Genomic DNA, 20574 nt, shown 5'->3' with positions numbered 1-20574 from the left:
TGGAAAAGGCTGTATTTATGACATCTTAAAACCATCTTCTATAAAGAAACTTGCAGTAAGGACTGAATGATTCAAATGGAATACTAGAACTTCCCCATTTATGTTAAGAATAATTTAGAAGAAAACGGTATGTTTTATGTCTGAATGAAAAGCTCTTCCAAAAGCAACTAATTTTTAAAGTAAAAATATGCTACTATAGAAAATAAGCTTTTTACCAGAAATTGTAGATACCTAAGTTCTAGTTTGATTGTTTTTCTATATAAGAAATTGCAGCAGAAAACAATTTAGAATTAACTAAATCAAATAAACATCTAGCAGACAGTTTACATTATAATAAACTGATTAACAAAAAAAATCACTTTTTCCACAGCAGAAGTGTATTTATTGTGCTGAAATCAGATAGCAGGGAATGAATAGTTCTTGGGAACCAGCACAGAATGTTCACAAAGATTTACAAATCTCTAGTCATTACACACTGAGCAACAAAACAAAGGTGTTGAATCCTCTTAGATCAAACTACTTTATATGTTGCAAATTTTCTGTAATTCTCATGACTGCATGCCTTTGGGGAAAAAGTGTTTAATTTTAATGCACAATAAATATGTTATAGCTTACAAAATATTCTGAAATAATTTGTACAAACAGCATACATCCTTCACATGCAGCTTTGACATGTTGTTGATACTTAGAGATATTCATGCTTTTTTTGGTCACATTTTGTCTTTCTCTAGTAATCCCTTTGCAACATCCCTTAAAAAATTAACTTACGTAGTAAGACATGGTACAAATTCTTTCCTATTTTATTTCCAGTTGTTCACTTATATTACATGAAATACTTCATCTGTAAATAGCAAATTGAATGTCATAGTTCTGACTACTCTCACTTTTATTCATTTTGTGTTTTAACAACACCTTGTAACATCAAGCATTGAATTTGACAATCTTTAGCACCAAGGAGTCAAGAATATTGCACCAAAATGGGTTTATACTTCATACCTAGTTAATAAATAAGATCTTGCAACTTAGTCACAAGGAAAACGTTACTCCAAAATTAAACACATTGAAAGAGAAGAATAGTTTCACAGAAATGTTTGGTGTATGCTATTTGTCATAAAAGCAAAAAAAAAAAAAAAAAACACTAGTGAATTTGAAAGTTAATATTAAAATTTACATTAGAAGACTCCTTGATTTTTTAATTAAAATTTATTTAATTTTAAATGTTCTTTCCAACAGAAGAGGTAGGTATATTTCCACATATGAAAAATCAGTAACAGCCATAAATCAAAACAAGGAAAGCCTGATAAAAATCAACATATTCTAACAGCACATAAATGTAACTATCTTATGATGTTACTAATAAACACGAGTTGTTTCATGTTTCAAATAGACAATAATTTTAATTTTTATAATATATTTCAGCTAGTAACAGGAGTATTCAAATGCTGCCTTTTCATCACAAAAAATTGTTTCCCCACAGTGATTTGTGCCTCGAGTCATAGTGATCTCTGAGTCACCAGACAAGACTTTACTGCAATTCTTTCTTATTTTCACCAACACCATCATCATCAAGCCTCTAAGATTCTACAGAGATCAGCAGATTTTAAAAATTTAATTACGACCAAAAGTATAGTCTGACTAGAGGTGGAGAGATTTGACCATTCTGGTCAGCAAATTAATTCAAATGTGCAAGTTTAAATGTATACACATTTCCAGCTTTGGACAAGAAAATGTAACACCACTGATTTCAGTCAGTAGATAATTAGTAATTTGTCAAAATAATTCATAAAGACTGTTTCTGTGATCGTCTTAAAATTCAGACCGAAGAATGAATGACTATAAGATACATGAAAAATCTCATCCTGTAGACAACTGGATGATGTGAACAGGGGGAGAATCTCCAAAGTCACATAATGATTGCTTTGGTCTGCAGAATATCAAGGCTAATTTTTTAAAAAAAGTTTAAAATAAAAACTTCATAAATAAAACATCTGGGTATGGTATTAACACTTTACTCGGTCTAAAAGTTACTAGGACATAGAGCACATTTGTCTTTTCTCCCCACCCCCAAGCTCTCCTTTGCTTCTGTTTTCCCTGAAATTTTATATGATATGGGAGTTTTTCCTCACTGCCAACAGTTAAGGCCCAGTTCAATTTAATCTCCTTTTGCTTTTCCATTTTTCTGCTTTTTTCCATTTTCTATCACGAGTTGTTTTTCTGATTTGCTCACACCATTTGCTGAAATACCATTCACGGCTGTTTTTCCAGTTTTTGGTTTCTTAGGCTCTTTGTATGTCCGAATGTAGAAGTTAAGAAAGAGAAATATGAAGCTGATTGCGTAGGCAATGAGAGCCCAGTGCATCCATTTGGGGAAGGGGCAGTCAGTGTAAAGAGACAGTGCTGTGTGCCCAATGGTCACATGGAATTGAACCTGAAAAACAGAAATGACAGCACAAAACATTTAATGTGAATTGTAAACAACTTTTAACAACATCAGCATCTTCTACATAGCTATCACAGGCCCAAATTTTGCCACACTGTGCAAAATTTATTGTTTTCTGGCTCCCACAGCTAGCTCTTTCTCATTCACAGCTCAAATGCCATCGCCTCAGTAAGGGCTTTCTGACAAGACTTCAATTTCCTTTTTTTTTTTTTTTTTTTTTTTTTGAGACGGAGTCTTGCTCTGTCGCCGGGGCTGGAGTGCAGTGGCCGGATCTCAGCTCACTGCAAGCTCCGCCTCCCGGGTTCACGCCATTCTCCTGCCTCAGCCTCCCGAGTAGCTGGGACTACAGACGCCCGCCACCTCGCCCGGCTAGTTTTTTGTATTTTTTAGTAGAGATGGGGTTTCACAGTGTTCGCCAGGATGGTCTCGATCTCCTGACCTCGTGATCCGCCCGTCTCGGCCTCCCAAAGTGCTGGCATTACAGGCTTGAGCCACCGCGCCCGGCCAAGACTTCAATTTCAATTGGCCCTCCCAATCTCATTAACTAAAGAGCTTTTTGCATTTTTTTTTTTTAAGGAGAATTATAACTATTTGAAATTATCTTTTGTATTTGTTATTTCTTTATTGCCTATCTTTCCACTAGAATATGACTCCAGAAGGCAGGGCTTTGTCTTGCCCATCAGTGATTCTTGAGTCCTCAGCACAGTATCAGGATCAAGGAACATGTGTTGAATAATGTTATCTGATGAAAGGGAATCAGTGGCCTAGGAGAGTAAAATAATAGTATTGTAGGCTCTTCAATTTTGTTTTCCTCCCACATTTTAGATTGGTTTCCATCAAATATCAAAATGGCTCATTTATTTCTTACAGATAGTAGGCAGGTAAATTTTTATTTGAAAGAACACTATCCTTCAAAAACTAATATTTTGAAGGCCGGGTGTGATGGCTCACGCCTGTAATCCTGGCGCTTTGGGAGGCCGAGGCAGGGGGATCCACTGAGGTCAGGAGTTCAAGACCAACCTGGTCAATATAGTAAAACCCCGTTTCTACTAAAATATAAAAAATTAGCCGGGCGTGGTGGTCCATGCCTGTAACCCCAGTTACTTGGGAGGCTGAAGCAGGAGAATCGCTTGAACCCGGCAGGCAGAAGCTGCAGTGAGCCCAGATTGCACCATTGCACTCCAGCTTGGGCAACAAGAGCAAAACTCTGTCCCCACCCGCCACACACAAAAAAAAAAAAAAAGAAAAAGAAAAAGAAAAAAGCAATATTTGGATAAAATTTAGTAGATATTTCAGAATAAATACAAAAAGAATCACTTTCAACTATAAAAATTTTTTAAAGGAAAAAAGCCAAAAGTGAGATGATTAAAATGAAATAGATTCTGATGTATCAATAAATGAATGGGTCAAGACATAATGTTAACAAGGGTTAATTTTTTATACAATTAACTTATATGACTAACTGTTGTGAGAACTTCTGGCTTGGAAATACAAATTCAACATCCTATTTGAAATGGACAATTGTGGTTTCTCTTTTCAGGACAGCATTGTCCTTAAAATATTGTTGATTAAAACAATCAGTAGTACTTATTTTAAATGTTATTAAAATAATGTATGCCATGTAAGCTAAAAATTCATACCATATTAAACAACTTTTATAATTTTCCTTGGCAAATATTTAAATTTGAAGAACTTGTGGTTTCACAATGGTTTTTAGAAGCTGCATCACCCAAAAGGGTGTGTATAAGGGTGTGATTGGGTACGGCATCACTCAAGGAGAGGCAGGTGTAGGCTCCAACAAAACGCATAGGACTAATTCACATGATTTTGATCACCTCTTCATTTTCTTGGGTCCATTTACTATTTACTGAGAGAAATGAATTACACAAACTGTGTTAACAGCTTTTAGACAAAAACTGGAGGAAGCTTCCTGTACCACTTTGGTTACAAATGAATCCTTCACACCCAGCATTTCCCAAAAGTTGTGCTTCCTGTTTGGTTAGCCAGCTGTTTAGCAACTTAAAGCAGAGATGAATAATATTTCCAAATGTGATTCCACTGATAAAATTGTGCACATGCTATGATTAAAGCAAATTATAATAAATTCTAAAGCTTGAAAAATAGTTACCAGGTCGGCTTTGAATTTCCAGTTTGGTTACAGGCCAGTGCCTAGCACCTGAAAGATACACTGATGCACACACTCAGATTGCCACAAGCAGTCTTACTAGGGGGATGTGCTGAAAACTATCTGGACTAAAGACTACCATTTGAAAATATCTGTCTCTGCTCTCTTAAGGACAGTGTTTTAGAGAGTTACAAGGAGTTCTCTTGTCCCTATTCCCTTCCTTTGCCCCACCCCTTCCTTGGCTATGTGCTTTCTTTTCAGCTGTATAGTCCAAATATATGAGATATGTTAAAGACTGAAAAATGAAATAAAAAACAAAATTTTTAAGCAAGGACAAGAAGAGAGATAATAAAATTTTAAGTTAAGAAAATCACCTGAGGGGAAAAATACATATTATTTTTCTATTCATACATAAATCTACGTACTTTGTAGCATGCTTAGATCTTTAATCATCCTTTCCACAAATATGTTTAGAGAATGTTTTCCTTAGAGAAGTGCCATGTCTAGTCTTTTAAGGATATTATAAAAACAAAGACTTGCTGTGACCAATAAGTCTATGAATAAGTCGGCTGGAGTCAAGTGGGCCTAATTGCAATATAACTAGAGGCTAAAGTTAATTTCATAATAGAAAATTGTCTAAAATGACTTTGCACTTTAAAATTAATCAAATTTAAACAATTTCAGTATTTTCGCAGAAGAAACTTTGGAAGCATTAACTCACCAGTTGCAACATAGTCAGGTATCGTTTCCACCAAAGATATTTCTGAATCCATGGGCCAAATGCAGCTAACCCATAGTATGAGTACATAATCACATGGATAAAGGAATTCATCTGGGCTCCAAAAAATGCTTTAGAAAAACAACAGGTAATTACCAGATACAGAAAATTTTATTAGGCAGTAAGCCACTGAGACATACAATAAATGAATACACATTATTTTTTAATATTTAATATTGAGTACAGATTAGGAATGAAAAATATAAAGTAGTATTAATAAAAAAGTTTTCCCTTCAGATTAAGCTAGGTATTTTTAAAGTTTAGATTTGGGGTTTTACCATATAAATAAAAATGTATGTTCAAATGCAAAGGACTTTCAAAGTGGTAGGTTTTTAAATAGGGTACTCCAGTGAGCTTAAATAGGCCCAAATGTAGAACTGTTGCCTATGTTACTTTTAATTCTACTATTCTTGCCTTTAGATGTGCCAATATACGTATCTATAACAAAACAGCACTTATTTCTTAGGTTTCCAAATAGTTTAAAATATAACAGCACTACACATATTGAATAATTCATTTAATATAGATAAATCTACAGAGATATTCCAGTCAGTCTAAATCAACGGCATTCTTTCTCTTCAGAATATTAATTAAATCAAGGTATAGATGTAATAATAAATTAATTTTGCCATAAAGTGATCTAAGTGTTCAGTTCAGATTTACTAATTTTCTTTTAAAATTACAGAGGTTGCCTTTAACTGTATTGTTTTAAAGTGGGCCCCAATAATACATGTATTAATACCTAAGCTGCCAATTATCATAATATGACAATGAAAGCAGGAAGGTGAACTATACTATAATGACTTGTACCCTGGATCCTCCTCAGAGGAATCATCTGCATCAAGCTCAACAAAGTGAATCATCCTTAATCTACAGGCATCTGAAAAGACAGGAGGCAGATCTTGGCCAAACTATGAATTTAGATCCTCTTTAACATTAACAAGGCTATATAAAAGTTCCTTTGAATGAGAACCAACAAGACCCATACAGGCTGAGTATCCCATATCCAAAATGCTCAGGACCAGATGTGTTTCTGATTTCAGATTTTTTTAAACTTTGGAATATTTGCATAGACATAATGAGGTGTCTTGGGGATAGGACTCAAGTCTAAATCCAAAACTTCACATACACCTCATACATGTATCCTGAAGGTAATTTTATAAAATTTTAAAGTAATTTTATGGGTGAAACAAAGTTCGTGTACTCTGAACATCAGAAAGCAAAGATGTCACTATCTTAGCCACCCATGTGGACATGGTCTGCGGTGGTTTGGCATCAATATTATGCTGTACACAGAAAAAGGCTATGAGGGTCTTTTTTTCCCTCAGGTATACTGAATAAAGTGTGTTGTGCACTTGTGTTTTGACTGTGACCCATCACATGAGGTCAGGTTTGTAATTTTCCACTTGTGGTGTCATGCTGGTGCTCAAAAATTTTTGAATTTTGGAGCATTTGGATTTTGGATGTTTGGATTAGGGATGTTCAATCTGTATTAGAGCAGGAATGAGCTATGGGCCAAGATGGAAATCTTCAGATTTGAGGGGTTGTGTCTTGGTATTCTTTGGATCAGAACTACTAGTCCCGTTCCCCATCAAAATATTGTTTTCTACTTTTAGTCTTGGTTTACGCTTATCTCTGGGGCAAATCTTTAGGTATTAAAGTAGTCACAGATAAAAAGCAAAAGTTATACTTGCCTCAAATTTTTAAAAAATGAAATGATGGCTGGGTGCAGTGGCTCATGCCTGTAATCCCAGCACTATGGGAGGCCAAGGCAGGCAGATCACAAGGTCAAGAGATAGAGACCATCCTGACCAACATAGTGGAACCCCGTCTCTACTAAAAACACAAAAAATTAGCTAGGCGTGGTGGTGTGTGCCTGTAGTCCCAGTTACTCAGGAGGCTGAGGCAGGAGAATCGCTGGAACCTGGGAGGCGGAGGCTGCAGTGAGCTGAGATCACGCCACTGCACTCCAGCCTGGAGACAGAGCGAGACTCCATCTCAAAAAAAAAAAAAAAAAAAAAAAAAAAAAAAAAAAGAATAAAAGAAAAGAAAAAAAGCAAAAAGAAATAAACATGGAAATGTTTAACCATGAAAGCAACTTAAACGGTAGATCAAGTCAAAGTCCTAGGTTCTCATTGCTTTCCACTGAACACATAGATGCAATTAAACGCAAGCAGTATATTCCTGAAAATGCTCACCTTGTCCTCCTGCAACCCACTTAATTCCAATCCACCACAAGGTAAACATCGTACAGTGATGATACACATGAAGGAAAGAAACTTGGTTGTTTTTCTTTCTCAGAATAAAAAACACTGTGTCCAAATACTCAACTCCTTTAGAAACAAAGTACCACCAGAGAGCAGCAGCTATCTGTAAAAAGGGAAAGCGTGTTATAAACACCAAAATGACACTATTGTACGGATTTATACTCATTGTAAGTTCAAAATAAATATTTGTATGTTGCACAAAATGTACAAGGCATGGAATCATTTATGCCTAAGTAGTTTTGAAAAACCTAAGAGTCTCTCATGGGGAAAAAATAGAAAATAAAGAGTCCAGAGCTCTGTCTATACAGTGCTAATAAGTTAGAGAACATTTCTGTCTGTTCCATAGGTAGATGTCACATAGTGTCAAACTGCTGAATACAGAGCTGGAAGTACATTCAGCCTGCTATGCTTTTCAACTTGGTAGAGGAACTGAGATGTTGACTTTGTAAAATGAGTTTAGTTGTTCATGCTCAGCCTACATTGTATCTCAGAAAAACTTGCAAGTAAGTTCATGTAGCAATTGGTCTCTGCAAGTGTCTGCCTCTCTGCCCATCCTCTCCCCTCACCTCCTCCTGCCCGCACGCCCCACCCCCTCACCGCACCAACATGTGCAACAACATAAATATCCAATCACAGCAGTTTGTATTAGGTATTAAAATCTTTAAAATAATAAATGGGAATGAACAAACAAATATTTCCCAGGTCATAAATATAATCCTGCTTACATGAATAAGTCTTTTCTTTTCCTGGGCTCTAATTAAGTCACCAGATGGTGCAGAAAGATTACATTACATGCTGAGATTAAGGATCCAGTGAGAGGTGACCTCTGTATGTTTTAAAATGTTTTACAAGAATCCTACTACAACAGAAACCAAAACTGAATTTTTTATGTCAAGTGTTTTCTATGATAAGCATCCTATGTACAAATAACAAATAAGGCAGTACATAACTAAAATCTATTTATAAGCTTTTGTGTGTTAGGGCCCTGTCAGATTCATTCACAGACAGGCTTAGGTGTTTTAGAGTTGAAGGATCCCTTTGTATTTTATACCTGCACCCGCTATATGTCATGAGATTTTTGTTTGTTTTGGCTTTTGCATTTAAAAAACAAAATTATAATTCTGAAGTATGGGGAAAGAAGAAACAGAAAGCATATAAGAAACGAAGTATTTACAAACTGAGAATTATTTACTGGATTTACTTGAAAAATATCTTTAAAAATTATATGAATTGGTGGAAAATAAGCTTGAAAAATTCACTATTACATTAGTTCTTTAAAATAAAGTAACTATCACCATGTTAGCATAGTAACCTGTAACTAAAAGGAAAGATATAATCACTTATTTTTCCTCCATCTGGACCTCTACATTTGCCATAATTCACATAAAATAATAACAAATAATAAGTCTCCTTAGTTTGCAAACTGCACTAGGTATCTTTAAATAAGCTACACCAAAAGTGATACTTCTTGGCTATGTAACAATGAATACAAAAATGAGTCTCTCCATAAAATATTCACTCTATTGTATCCCATATTAGAGAGGAGAAGAGAGCATGAGCAAGATTCCAAATGAAATCTGTTGCAAATCTCAGGTTCTTTATCCTCCTAGATTACAGTTCTCATAATAGCTCATTTTTTAAAGACTTGAAAGTTTACATCTGTAAGCGAGAGTGGTATTCTTAACTTTATCCTAAAAATAGTAATATGTTGCTCCATCCAAGGGTTTTTCTATGCCTACTCCCAGAAGTCAGTCAGTCAAACACTTCTCCCTGTTCCCTTCCCTACAGCAAGCAAGAAGTCAGCTCTCCAACTGAAGAGATTCTTTGGCAACAGTTATCAGAAGAAAATTTTCATAGTCAATACATCTAGAGAGGAGCCTCTCTCAGTTTCTCTCAGTCACATCCAGGTTTTATTTCCTCCTCAGTCATTTGTTTACATGGCTGCTGTCTGCCTCATCACCCTCACTAGAATGCCAGCCCCAGAAAGGCAGGGCTTTTCAGCTCGTCCCCAGTGCCCCTCACAGTACCAACAAATAGTAGATGCTCAATACACTAACGAATAAATAAAACCAACATGACAACCAAACCGGTGATTTTTTCATCAGTCCATAAGTCTTCTAACAGGGAAATGAAGATATGTACATAAAATGGTTAAGTACATTAAAGCAATTTGGTCTCCAGTCTTGATGAATACTGGTATCTATATAGTGTCCACTCCCCATGGCAGGAAACTTTTTCTCAAGGGAAGTCACTGGATATTATTACTACATATACTATAGGTAACATAAAACATGTTATGTTTTATATGTAATTTCTAGTATGAACCACAGTATATAAGAAGAGCTCAATAAATACTTAATAGAATAAGGTAATCTGTTGTTTCTTTCGCTTAAATTAATGTTAATTTTACTCATGTAAGTGAATGGGAAACAAAATATAACATCTTGTTACTAGTGGTTTATTTTTCTGCAAATATAATAATAAACTGAGTTTATGCCTATACAAATTGTTCTATGCTTAATTTCCTAAACATTCCACACTTCACAAAACATTTACTTTTTCTCACTTTCTTAATACATAACTAGGACTCTAAGAGTTTCTATTCTTGCCCAAAAACAAACAAACAAAAATCTAAAATAATATCTTTAAAAGAAACATGAGACTTCTTTGCTTTAACAAATACTGCATTCTAGTAATCCAATGCATATTTGCTCATGCTGCAAAATAAAAAACATTCTTGAGATACAAAAACAAATTTTAAATTAAGTACTTTTAAAAAAAAGCATAGTTTTATTGACTCATAATCTAGTATAATTTCACTATCATATTAAAGTACTTTTTGCCAGGTGTGGTGGCTCACACCTGTAATCTCAGCACTTTGGGAGGCTGAGGCAAGAGGATCCCTTGTGGCTAGGAGTTCAAGACCAGCCTGGGCAACATAACAAGACCCTGTCTCTACAAAAAGTAAAAAAAATAGCTAGGCATGGTGGTGCATGCCCATAGTCCCAGCTACTTGGGAGGCTGAGGCAGAAGGATCAATTGAGCCCAGGAGTTTGAGGCTGCAGAGAGCTATGATCATACCACTGCACTTCAGTCTAGGGGACAGAGCAAGAACCTGTCTCTAAATGAATGTTAAAGAACCTGTCTTTTAAAAAGTACATTCTACATTTTCACAGATTGGGGCCTATAAAAATCAAATCACTTTTACTGATAAAGAGTATTTTTAATGTACTTACCCTGACTTCATTAACATTATTAGAATAATCCACACTCTGGCAAATATAGCTATATCCTGCATTATATGATCCCATGAATAACTGGAAAAAGAGTAGTAATATTTGTAGTAAAGTTTTAGTAAATACAGCATTAAAAATACAATTATATACAAAATGTAGCCTTTCAAATTATTTTAAAAGCAATATTTTCTTTAAAAATTTCAAATGCATTAAAAAATTTCATGCATTCCAATTGCTAGAGGTTACTGTGCATTAATTTGTTATATAATTAAAATATAAATTAAAAATCACATGTAACTTTTATATTGAATATTGACTCTATCTATTAAATACTTCACAGTATTAAGAGAAATTTTTACTGCTAGGACTCAGATTTTAAAGTTGTCCTTCCTTAATTGGTTTTTATGTTTGACGCAGAGTGGTTTGCGTATAACAAATTAGGTACAGATATCCAAATAAATTAAAGTGTTTATGAAGTTGAGACTTGAGGCTAAGTTTTCAATTAAAGAAATATTTCTTTTTCGAAGAAGAGTTATTGTTTATTTTCCAGCATTACTAGTCAGTTCTCTGGGATCACACAGAATTTTAATGAGTCTCTTAGGGAACAAATTCTTTATACTTATGCAATTTAAAAAATGGCTGTGTCAATCTAGCCTTTAGGATTTCCTTTAAAAATGTCACGGAGAATTTGCTCGTGCCCAGAAAAGTATATAATGCTTAGTAACAACAGCTATATGGTAGTTAATTCATTTTAATTCCAGCCCCAAATACAACATTATATAAGAGGATTTACTTGAAATCGGCATATCAGTTACCAAACCGGAAACTACTGAATAAGAATTATAAATAAATAGCTGCTACTGTTTACTGAGTGCTTAATACATGCCAAACATTATGCAAAAATTATTTTACTTAAATCTGATGATAACCCAAGATGGCAGGTATTTAGGTGGGGAAAACGAGGCTAAGAAAAGTCAAATAACTTTCAATGCCAGAACCACGAATAAGGGTTCTTTTAGAATCCAGTTGGTCTTATTTAGACTTCCATTTTAAACAACTGTCCTTTACTTCATGTTTAATTTTTTTGTTATTCAAGTGACAAATGTCAAAAATGTACTTTTAGAGTAGCTAACAGTTATGTCTGGGTACCATATTACAATGATGGTTTTATACATTCTCATTTTTAAATTTCCAATAACCTTGGAAAATTATTAAAGTGATCTTAAAAACATACCTCTCTGAAGATAAAAAAGTTAAGCAAAACCATCCCAAAATTATAGATAATGAGCACTAGACGCATCTGAAAAGGTTCTCGGTCCTTCATCCATTTTGGACCCAGCCACACAAACAGGAGATAAAGAGTGCTTATACTTAGTGTAGGCCAAGGAGACTGCATCAGAGGCCAATTTTCCACACGCTTATCTATAGAGAAAACAAAATACCATAAAATTAATCAATAAATGTTTTATAAAACACACTTTCTAGGAAGCAAGATGTTTCAACTTAATTTCCGAATTTGACCAAATATGGATCACTGTCCTTTGAGTCCCAACAAAAAAATACATGGTATAAAAACCAAAGAAACAATACGGAATCTTGCAAGTGGCTTTTGAAAATTATGCTTCATTACTTATGTTGTCACACATTATGTTTTACAGAGACTCTAGAAAACAAAAACAAGAAATAAAGCTCACTAAAAACAGAGGTGATTATCTTGGGATGAAAAGTTAATGAAAAGCTTCATACACAGAAAATAAATATCTTAAGGAAACATTTGTCTTCCATATTATACATGTGAAATTTCTCAGGGCAGCCTGGAGGCTGCTCTGTGTGTCCACTCCTAAAGCAGGCAAGAATTTAACTGGAGAGGTACAGGGTGATGGTAGCCGTTTGCTGATATCTAGAGACACTAAAGACAAGAGTACAGGGGCACTGAGAGATTAAGTTAGAGTTCATTACAATTCTATAATGTATTTAAACAGTCACCATGTTCAAGACATTTTTCTAACTTTTTCATTGAGAGCCTGCACCTATTTTATTCCCACGAATAACTAACTTAAATGTTTTTCTCTAGAGCTGTAAGTCACATAACTTACATATGTGGAACTATATATAATGCAACACATTATTTTACTTAAAATGAATTGATTGTCCAGCATATTCAAATACACAACCATAAATCAATTTTATAATGGAATGTTGCCACAAGTAAAACATTTCTCAAACAAGAATGATAATGAAATATGGATGGGATTAACAAAAATCTTTTAACACATTATAAAAATATGTTAATGTTAATTTTTATATTTCTCAAAGCTAAACAACAGTTATAGGTTGCAAATCTAATTTCTAGTTTATTCTTGGCAATGCGAAACATTTTTACGTCCTATTTTGAGGAAATAATGTATTTTTAAAGTAGTAAAAGAAAATTCAAGTTCTTAGAACCAATCTAAATGAATTTAACTTAATTGTTGATTATAATAACTCCCTATTCAGACTGTCACTTTTACTAAAAGCTGTATATGCAAAATGCTTCTGGATTAGTGAACTAGGTATTAAAATATCTTACTTAAAAAAATTAATCTGTGTCTATATACTGTCAATAATAAGATACAAAATATAAAATATATACTGTCAATAAACAATAAGATACAAGATATAAAACACAATATTTAATCAAATAATTGCAAAGTCAGGAAACAACACAACTACTATGGTTTTAATGAAATTAGAGTTGTTAAAAAGGTGAGCTATTGCTTGACGACCTGTGATATGGGGAAAAAAAAAGGTGATAATGACTTGAAAGAAAAACACATATGGGAACCAGGAAAACAGAAAAACTGATTGTATTTCATAGTTTTAAAGGGAGGTCTATTATTCATAGACATTATAGCTATATCACTCAAATCAAACACATTTCAGAGTTAAAAATAAACCAATATATTTGAACCACAGAGAGATAGTAAACCTCTCATAAGGAGGAAATGACTTAAAAGATGGCCCGGCTGACTTTTGTTAAAAAGGCATTGTGCCACTAAGGACTTATCAATGACTGTTCACTTTTCTTAATGGCATTTTATCATTTTATGTTAACTATCATCCTATGACCATATCTTTCTATGCTAAAGGCCCCCCATAAAACATGAGGTGTGCATCTACTTAGGCATTTCTTTTTCCATATTATAGAAAAAAAAGATTTAGACAAACCCCCTATATTATAGAAGAAACATTTAGACAAACTCCCTGTTCTAGGTCACAGAGAAGGAGTTGCTGTGGTATCCTGTTCTTTTCCACAAACTATAAGGCAGGTGCTGTTTTTCCTATGAGACTTACACAAAGAGCAAAAGTACTCTGATTAATGCCATACTCCACGTAACAAAGGAAGAAATTTGTGAGGAGATTTTAATTTCTAACATCACAGATTATCTTTCACCCTTATCTCATACAGAATTCCTATTGACTTCAAAGAAAGTTCTGAGTAGCGGGTACAAAAAAAAAAATTAAATAAACAGATCCAAAACTCTGCCAGAAATTAAGAGTAAATAAAAGTGCTCATTCTTTTTGATGTGTAGTGTGGTATGCTGTAACTGTATCACTCTCATTCAAAAGAGAAATTTAAAGAGAGGACTACCACAGGAGAGAGAGAAAGAGACATTAGTGAGAAGCTGAAGATCTTACAATATGAAACACTAATAGAGGCCAATAGAAGAGTAGAAACAGGAAATAAGAGAGAAATCAGAGAAAGCACACAAGACCCTACCAGTAAGTAGACTGGATTCTATTTATTTATTTATTTGTTTATTTATTTATTTTTAAAAGATGGCATCTCATTCTATTGTCCAGGCTAGAGCGCAGTGGTGCAAACATGGCTCAGTGCAACCTCCACCTTCAGGGCTCAAGTGATCCATCTGCCTCAGCCTCCTGAGTTGCTGGTGCCACAAATTAAGAGTAAATAAAAATGCTCATTCTTTTTTATACAAAGTGTGGTGCACTATATTGTTCTTTCATTCAACAGAGAATTTCCAAAAGAGAGAAGGAAACAGGCACTAGTAAGAAGCCACCATGACCAGCTGACTGGCTGAGTTCTAACACTGGCTGTGCTACTGTGCACAGGACCTTAGGTGCACAGTCTGTCTTCATTTCCTCCATCTATAAAACTGGATGGAAAGTAGGTGAACTAGATTAGTGTTTCTCCAGTTTCAATGAGAAAATGAATCACCAGGTTGGGGGGTGGGTGGGCATGGTAAAAATGGGTCTGACATGCAGCCCATTCTTTTCTTTTCTTTTTTCTTTTTTGAGACAGAGTCTCGTTCTGTTGCCTAGGCTGGAGTAAAGTAGCATGATCTCTGTCCACTGCAGGCTCGGCCTCCTGAGCTCAAGCCATTCTCCCACCTCAGACTCCCAAATAACTGGTACTACAGGCACATGCCAACATATCCTACTAATTTTTGTATTTTTTGTAGAGACAGGATTTTGCCATGTTGCCCAGGCTGGTCTCAAACTCCTAAACTCAAGCAATCCATCCATCTTGGCCTCCCAAAGTGTTAGGATTACAGTCGTGAGCCACCATGCCCGGTCCATGCAGCCCATTTCTAAGAAGACTGCATTTTCCAGGAAGCTCTAACTGATGCTATGCCATTATTCCATGGACCATCCCCTTTTGAGCAGTAACAAACTAGATGATCATTTAGGTTTCTTTTAACTTCTGAAAATTGTTACTTTTAAAAATAATTATTAGGAAGAATAGACTAACGGTGAGGAAAACTGGATCAAGAAAATTTTAACTGGTCACGGGACGCATTTTGCATGGCCAAAGCACCTGCACGTTACTATTCCATTACAGCACTCATTACACTGTCCAGTGACCTTCTTTTAAACTGTTTTCTCCCTGAAAAGAGGGGCTGGGTCTTTCATTCTTGTATTGCAAGGCCTATCAAGGTACCTAAAAATATATTTGATGAATAAATAAAGAGCAGATAATGTTTTCACATTATTCCTCTATTCTCTATCCTTTCTGCCAAATCCAACAGTACATTTGTTGACATTCAAGGTTTTCTCAGTGTCCAAGAACCCTTCCTACAGCTTTTCCCAGATCCTCCTCTATGTTGGCCTAATAACTTTATCCTCAAGTCAACAACTCATCAACCCAGTATTTAGTGAATATGTGTGCTTTATAAAGTTCAACGACCTTTTACTTCATTCCTTACTCCAGGGTAAAAAAGCAATGCCCTCACTTCTTTGCCCAACAATGCAAGGCATGCATTCATTCAACAACCACTTAACAAATCCCTGTTTTCAGCCTATAAAAGGCCACATTTTACACCACACTCTTTTCAAATTAGCCCTTCTAGTTCGGAAGGGTCAGAGAGCTTTCAAAAATTCAGCCTCCGAGGATTATCATGGAAGCTGTAGTAACTATCAACCCCTAACCCACAGCACAACAATTCCCAACCTTTTAATAATATTTGGATGAAATTTCTCCATGTCTTTACATGTTATAATACTATACAAGTTATGTTTGTCTTTCTGCATGTATTTGCATTAATATTTCCCTTAGTGTTTCTGATGAGATGCAAATATTCTATATTTCTTTCATATGTTTCCTTTTCCATTAAAAAGGGCTGTGTCACAATAGTACCATACAATGATATGAAAATTCACCATTACTAACAGTTCCTTCCACCTAAGTTTTGAACCAAAAAAATGTTGGGGGACTAAAACAGTAGAGGAAAATCATGAATACTAATGCTTCATGTATTTTATGTAAACTTTAAATATATTAAAGTAAATTATCCATATTTTCATTAACTCGAACGTTTAAATATATATATTAGTATTTTACAGCTAAATTAAAACCTCTAATTCATTTGGGCTATGTACTGAATCCAAACGTAGATTATACATATTAGAGTGACAGGAGATATATTTCTATTATGTTGTCAACATCCTAATCCTACACAGTTATCAGTGGGATTCGACGTCATGAATTCATTAGGAAAAAAGACTGAAAAACGTCTACTAAAATCCTACCTCTCTTACCACCACTGAAGTCAAACCCTGTCGCCAAATAGTACAAAGATCCAAATACGTTTTATGCAGTATTCTTGGAATTTTCTCTTTAGAAAGTTTTGGTGGGATGGAGGGGGAAACAAAAATGATACAAATATAAATGGACTCTTGTCAACTTGTTTTATCAAATTACTTTCATATTTTATACTATTAATATGCTTATTAACATGTTTGTACCTTCATGTGTTAGTAAATTTGCTCTTGTTTTGAGCCTATTTATTAACAATTTTAAGTCTTTCATGTTGTCAGGTAAACCTTTATCTAAAAGAGAATCATACAATTTTAGATTTAGAAATGATCCCTTTATCTTAAAAATGAGATTCAGAGGTCAAGACACTTGCCACTGCAGGTAAAGCAAAAGCCTCATTTAACCTAGCAGCTGTTGTAGGCACGACTCAATCACCATGTACTTTAATCTTAAGGAAGAAAATTTCCCATCGCTTTTTTCTGAATTATAGGTACAACGGACTCTCGCTCTGTCGCCCAGGCTGGAGTGGTGCAGTGGCCGGATCTCAGCTCACTGCAAGCTCCGCCTCCCGGGTTTACGCCATTCTCCTGCCTCAGCCTCCTGAGTAGCTGGGACTACAGGCGCCCTCCACCTCGCCCAGCTAGTTTTTTGTACTTTTTTAGTAGAGACTGGGTTTCACCGTGTTAGCCAAGATGGTCTCGATCTCCTGACCTTGTGATCCGCCCGTCTCAGCCTCCCAAAGTGCTGGGATTATAGGCTTGAGCCACGGCGCCCGGCCACAAATGCTATATTTTAAGATTGTTCTTTCAAGGGAAAGAAAATAAGAGAGACTTTCAAAAGTTCCTTCAATAGAAAGAATGACAAGAGTTACTCAAAGAAGCCAAGTCGTACCGTCATTAGGTGCTGCATCTGGCAGACCTGGATCATGAATACTTCAAAGCCATGACACCGAATAAGGGAAAAAGACTAAAGACTAAAGCCTGGAAAAGACAAAGAGGCCTCAGCAAATACTAAGAGAACTTATGAGAAATCAGATTTAATCTCCATTTTCAGAGAGTAGAATTAGTACCAAGGTAAGTTATAGGAAAGAAATTTCACTTCAATTTAGGAAATTTCTGACCAGTGGGTCTTTCCCTTTTGTACACAGAAGGAGCTGTCTCCTTTGGTAATGGGTTTCCCATCCTAGTTTTGAATGAAATTTAAGCAAACCTAAAGCCAAATATTATAGCAAATTGAGCTCAGGAGCAAAAGTCTTTATTTTAAAAATGAGAATTACTATCTCCCTATCCTGTTCATTGCCAGCACAGCTCCCTGACCCAGGTTTCCATCATTTCTTGCATTCTAGTGGTCTCCAAGTCTGCCTGCCTGTCAGAATCACCCGAGGGAGCTCAGATCATAGTGTCCAGTCCCACCTGCAGAGATTTTGATCCAGTAGGTCTGGGGTAGGACCTGGGAATCTATGATTTTACATTTTAACCTTTGCAGACCCTTAGAGCATTAAAAAATAGCTTGTAATGAAAGTATTTTGAGACTGATTTCTAAAGCTTCTGCCAAGTGGGACTGATTTGTTTAATGTGGTCAGCAATCATACAATTTTATCTTTATTAAAAGGCTACATAATAATTATATAACTATGCATGTTTGTCAAAATTCAAAAACTGTTCAGTAAAAGGAGTCAATTTTACTATTTGCATATTATTCCTTTATAAAAAATGAGGGGGCCGGGTGCAGTGGCTCATGCCTGCAATCCCAGTACTTTGGGAGGCCGAGGCAGGAGGATCACTTGAGGTCAGAAATTCAAGACTAGCCTGTCCAACATGGTAAAACCCTGTCTCTACTAAAAATACAAAAAAAAATTAGCTGGGCGTAGTGGCATGCACCTGTAATCCCAGCTACTCGGGAGGCTGAGGCAGGAGAATCACTTGAACCCGGGAGGCGGAGGTTGGAGTGAGCTACGATCACGCCACTGCCCTCCAGCCTGGGTGACAGAGAGAGAGAGACTCCTTCTCCAAAAAAAAAAAAAGAAAAGAAAAATGAGAGGTCTACCTGAAATGGGGTTTCCCTTGAATACCTTCCACCAATAAGTTTTTATTCTTAATCTGATTTTTATCTTAAGATCACATAGCATGGGCCGGGCGCGGTGGCTCAAGCCTGTAATCCCAGCACTTTGGGAGGCCGAGACGGGCGGATCACGAGGTCAGGAGATCGAGACCATCCTGGCTAACATGGTGAAACCCCGTCTCTACTAAAAATACAAAAACTAGCCGGGCGAGGTGGCGGGCGCCTGTAGTCCCAGCTACTCGGGAGGCTGAGGCAGGAGAATGGCATGAACCCGGGAGGCGGAGCTTGCAGTGAGCTGAGATCCGGCCACTGCACTCCAGTCCGGGCGACAGAGCGAGACTCCGCCTCAAAAAAAAAAAAGATCACATAGCATGATGGAATAGACAGAACAGACTCTGAAGTCAGATACTCCTCCTTTGGAGCGAAGTGATTTTGGCCAGATCACTTGGTCCCTGACCTCTCAGTGCTCAACTAGTAGAGGAAGAGACAGATATGAGAATTCAACTGCTATGCAGTGTGATGAGTGTAATGTCAGAGGACTGTCTTATGTACAGTGGTAGAACAGAAAAGGGGAGAAGGCAGGGTTTAAACACAGACATCTGAACTTTTTTTTCAAAGAAGAGGAATTTGCCAAGTAGACAGGGAGAAAAGTCTTTTTTCAGGGTGCAGAATTAGAAAGACCTATAAAAGTTCCCTTAGCACAATGACAAGAGATATGCAAATGAGAATATCTGAATACCCTGAAAGAACCGAATGTATAAAGAGCCCAGAAGCAAGAAATAAAACAATTTGGAAACTAAGCAGACCTGATGGAGAGGATATATACAAAGGAAGAGGGCAGGAAATGACTGTGATGATCCCTTAAGTGGTCTTACAAACTACACTGAGGATGCTGGAATTTATCATGCAGATAATGAAGAAATATTTGTTTTGTTGTTGTTTGTTTGTTTGTTTTGAGACTGGGTCTGGCTCTGTTGCCCAGGCTAGAATGCAGTGGCATTATCTCAGCTCATTGCAGCCTCCACCTCTAGGGCTTAAGTGATTCTGGTGCCTTAGCCACCCAAATAGCTGGGACTACAGGTGCATGCCAACATACCCAGCTAATTTTTGTGTTTTTTGTAAAGACAAGGTTTTGCCATGTTGCCCAGGTTGGTCTTGAACCCCTGAGCTCAAGCAACCCACCTACCTCAGCCTCCCAAAGTGCTGGGATTCCAGTCATGAGCCACCACACACAGCTGGTTTTGGCTTTTAAAAGATCATGGTAGAGGCAGTGGGGTGTGGACTGAGGGGAAGGGGATATGTCAAGAGGCAGGAAAACCAGCTGTATCAGTGGTTCTCAACACTTGTCTACTGCTAGACTACCCATGTAAGAATCATGTGCTTGTTAAAATTATAGATTCCCAGGTCCTACCCCAGACCTACTGAATCAAAATCTCTGCGGGTGGGACTGGACACTATGATCTGAGCTTCCCCAGGTGATTCTGACAGGCAGGCAGACTTGGAGACCACTAGAATGCAAGAGATGATGGAAATCGGGGTCAGGGAGCTGTGCCGGCAATGAACAGGATAGGTAGGTATGAAAGTTTCAGGGGTGAAATCTACAGACTCCACGACTGTTGTGGATTCACTG

The 20574-nt window shown here is 36.3% G+C and overlaps 1 protein-coding gene across 1 annotated transcript in view; it reads right to left on the bottom strand.

Annotated features, from left to right (window-relative positions):
- Positions 1-359: 359 nt before the first annotated feature.
- The window catches only part of ELOVL4 (ELOVL fatty acid elongase 4), a 33848-nt gene continuing 13633 nt past the window's right edge, over positions 360-20574 (bottom strand). Inside the window, exons 2-6 of the mRNA XM_033235580.1 lie at positions 12081-12268; positions 10847-10927; positions 7542-7713; positions 5287-5414; positions 360-2428 (exon numbers count right to left, since the gene is read on the bottom strand). Of these exons, the coding sequence (XP_033091471.1) occupies positions 2153-2428; positions 5287-5414; positions 7542-7713; positions 10847-10927; positions 12081-12268 (845 nt within the window). The 3' untranslated portion in view covers positions 360-2152. The remainder of the gene's footprint in view (positions 2429-5286; positions 5415-7541; positions 7714-10846; positions 10928-12080; positions 12269-20574) is intronic.

Source organism: Trachypithecus francoisi, unplaced genomic scaffold (genome assembly GCF_009764315.1).
Source record: "Trachypithecus francoisi isolate TF-2019V2 unplaced genomic scaffold, Tfra_2.0 Lachesis_group15, whole genome shotgun sequence".
Lineage (NCBI taxonomy): Eukaryota > Metazoa > Chordata > Mammalia > Primates > Cercopithecidae > Trachypithecus > Trachypithecus francoisi.
Note: the sequence above shows the minus strand (reverse complement) of the source record. Positions and strands in the feature narration are given on the sequence as shown.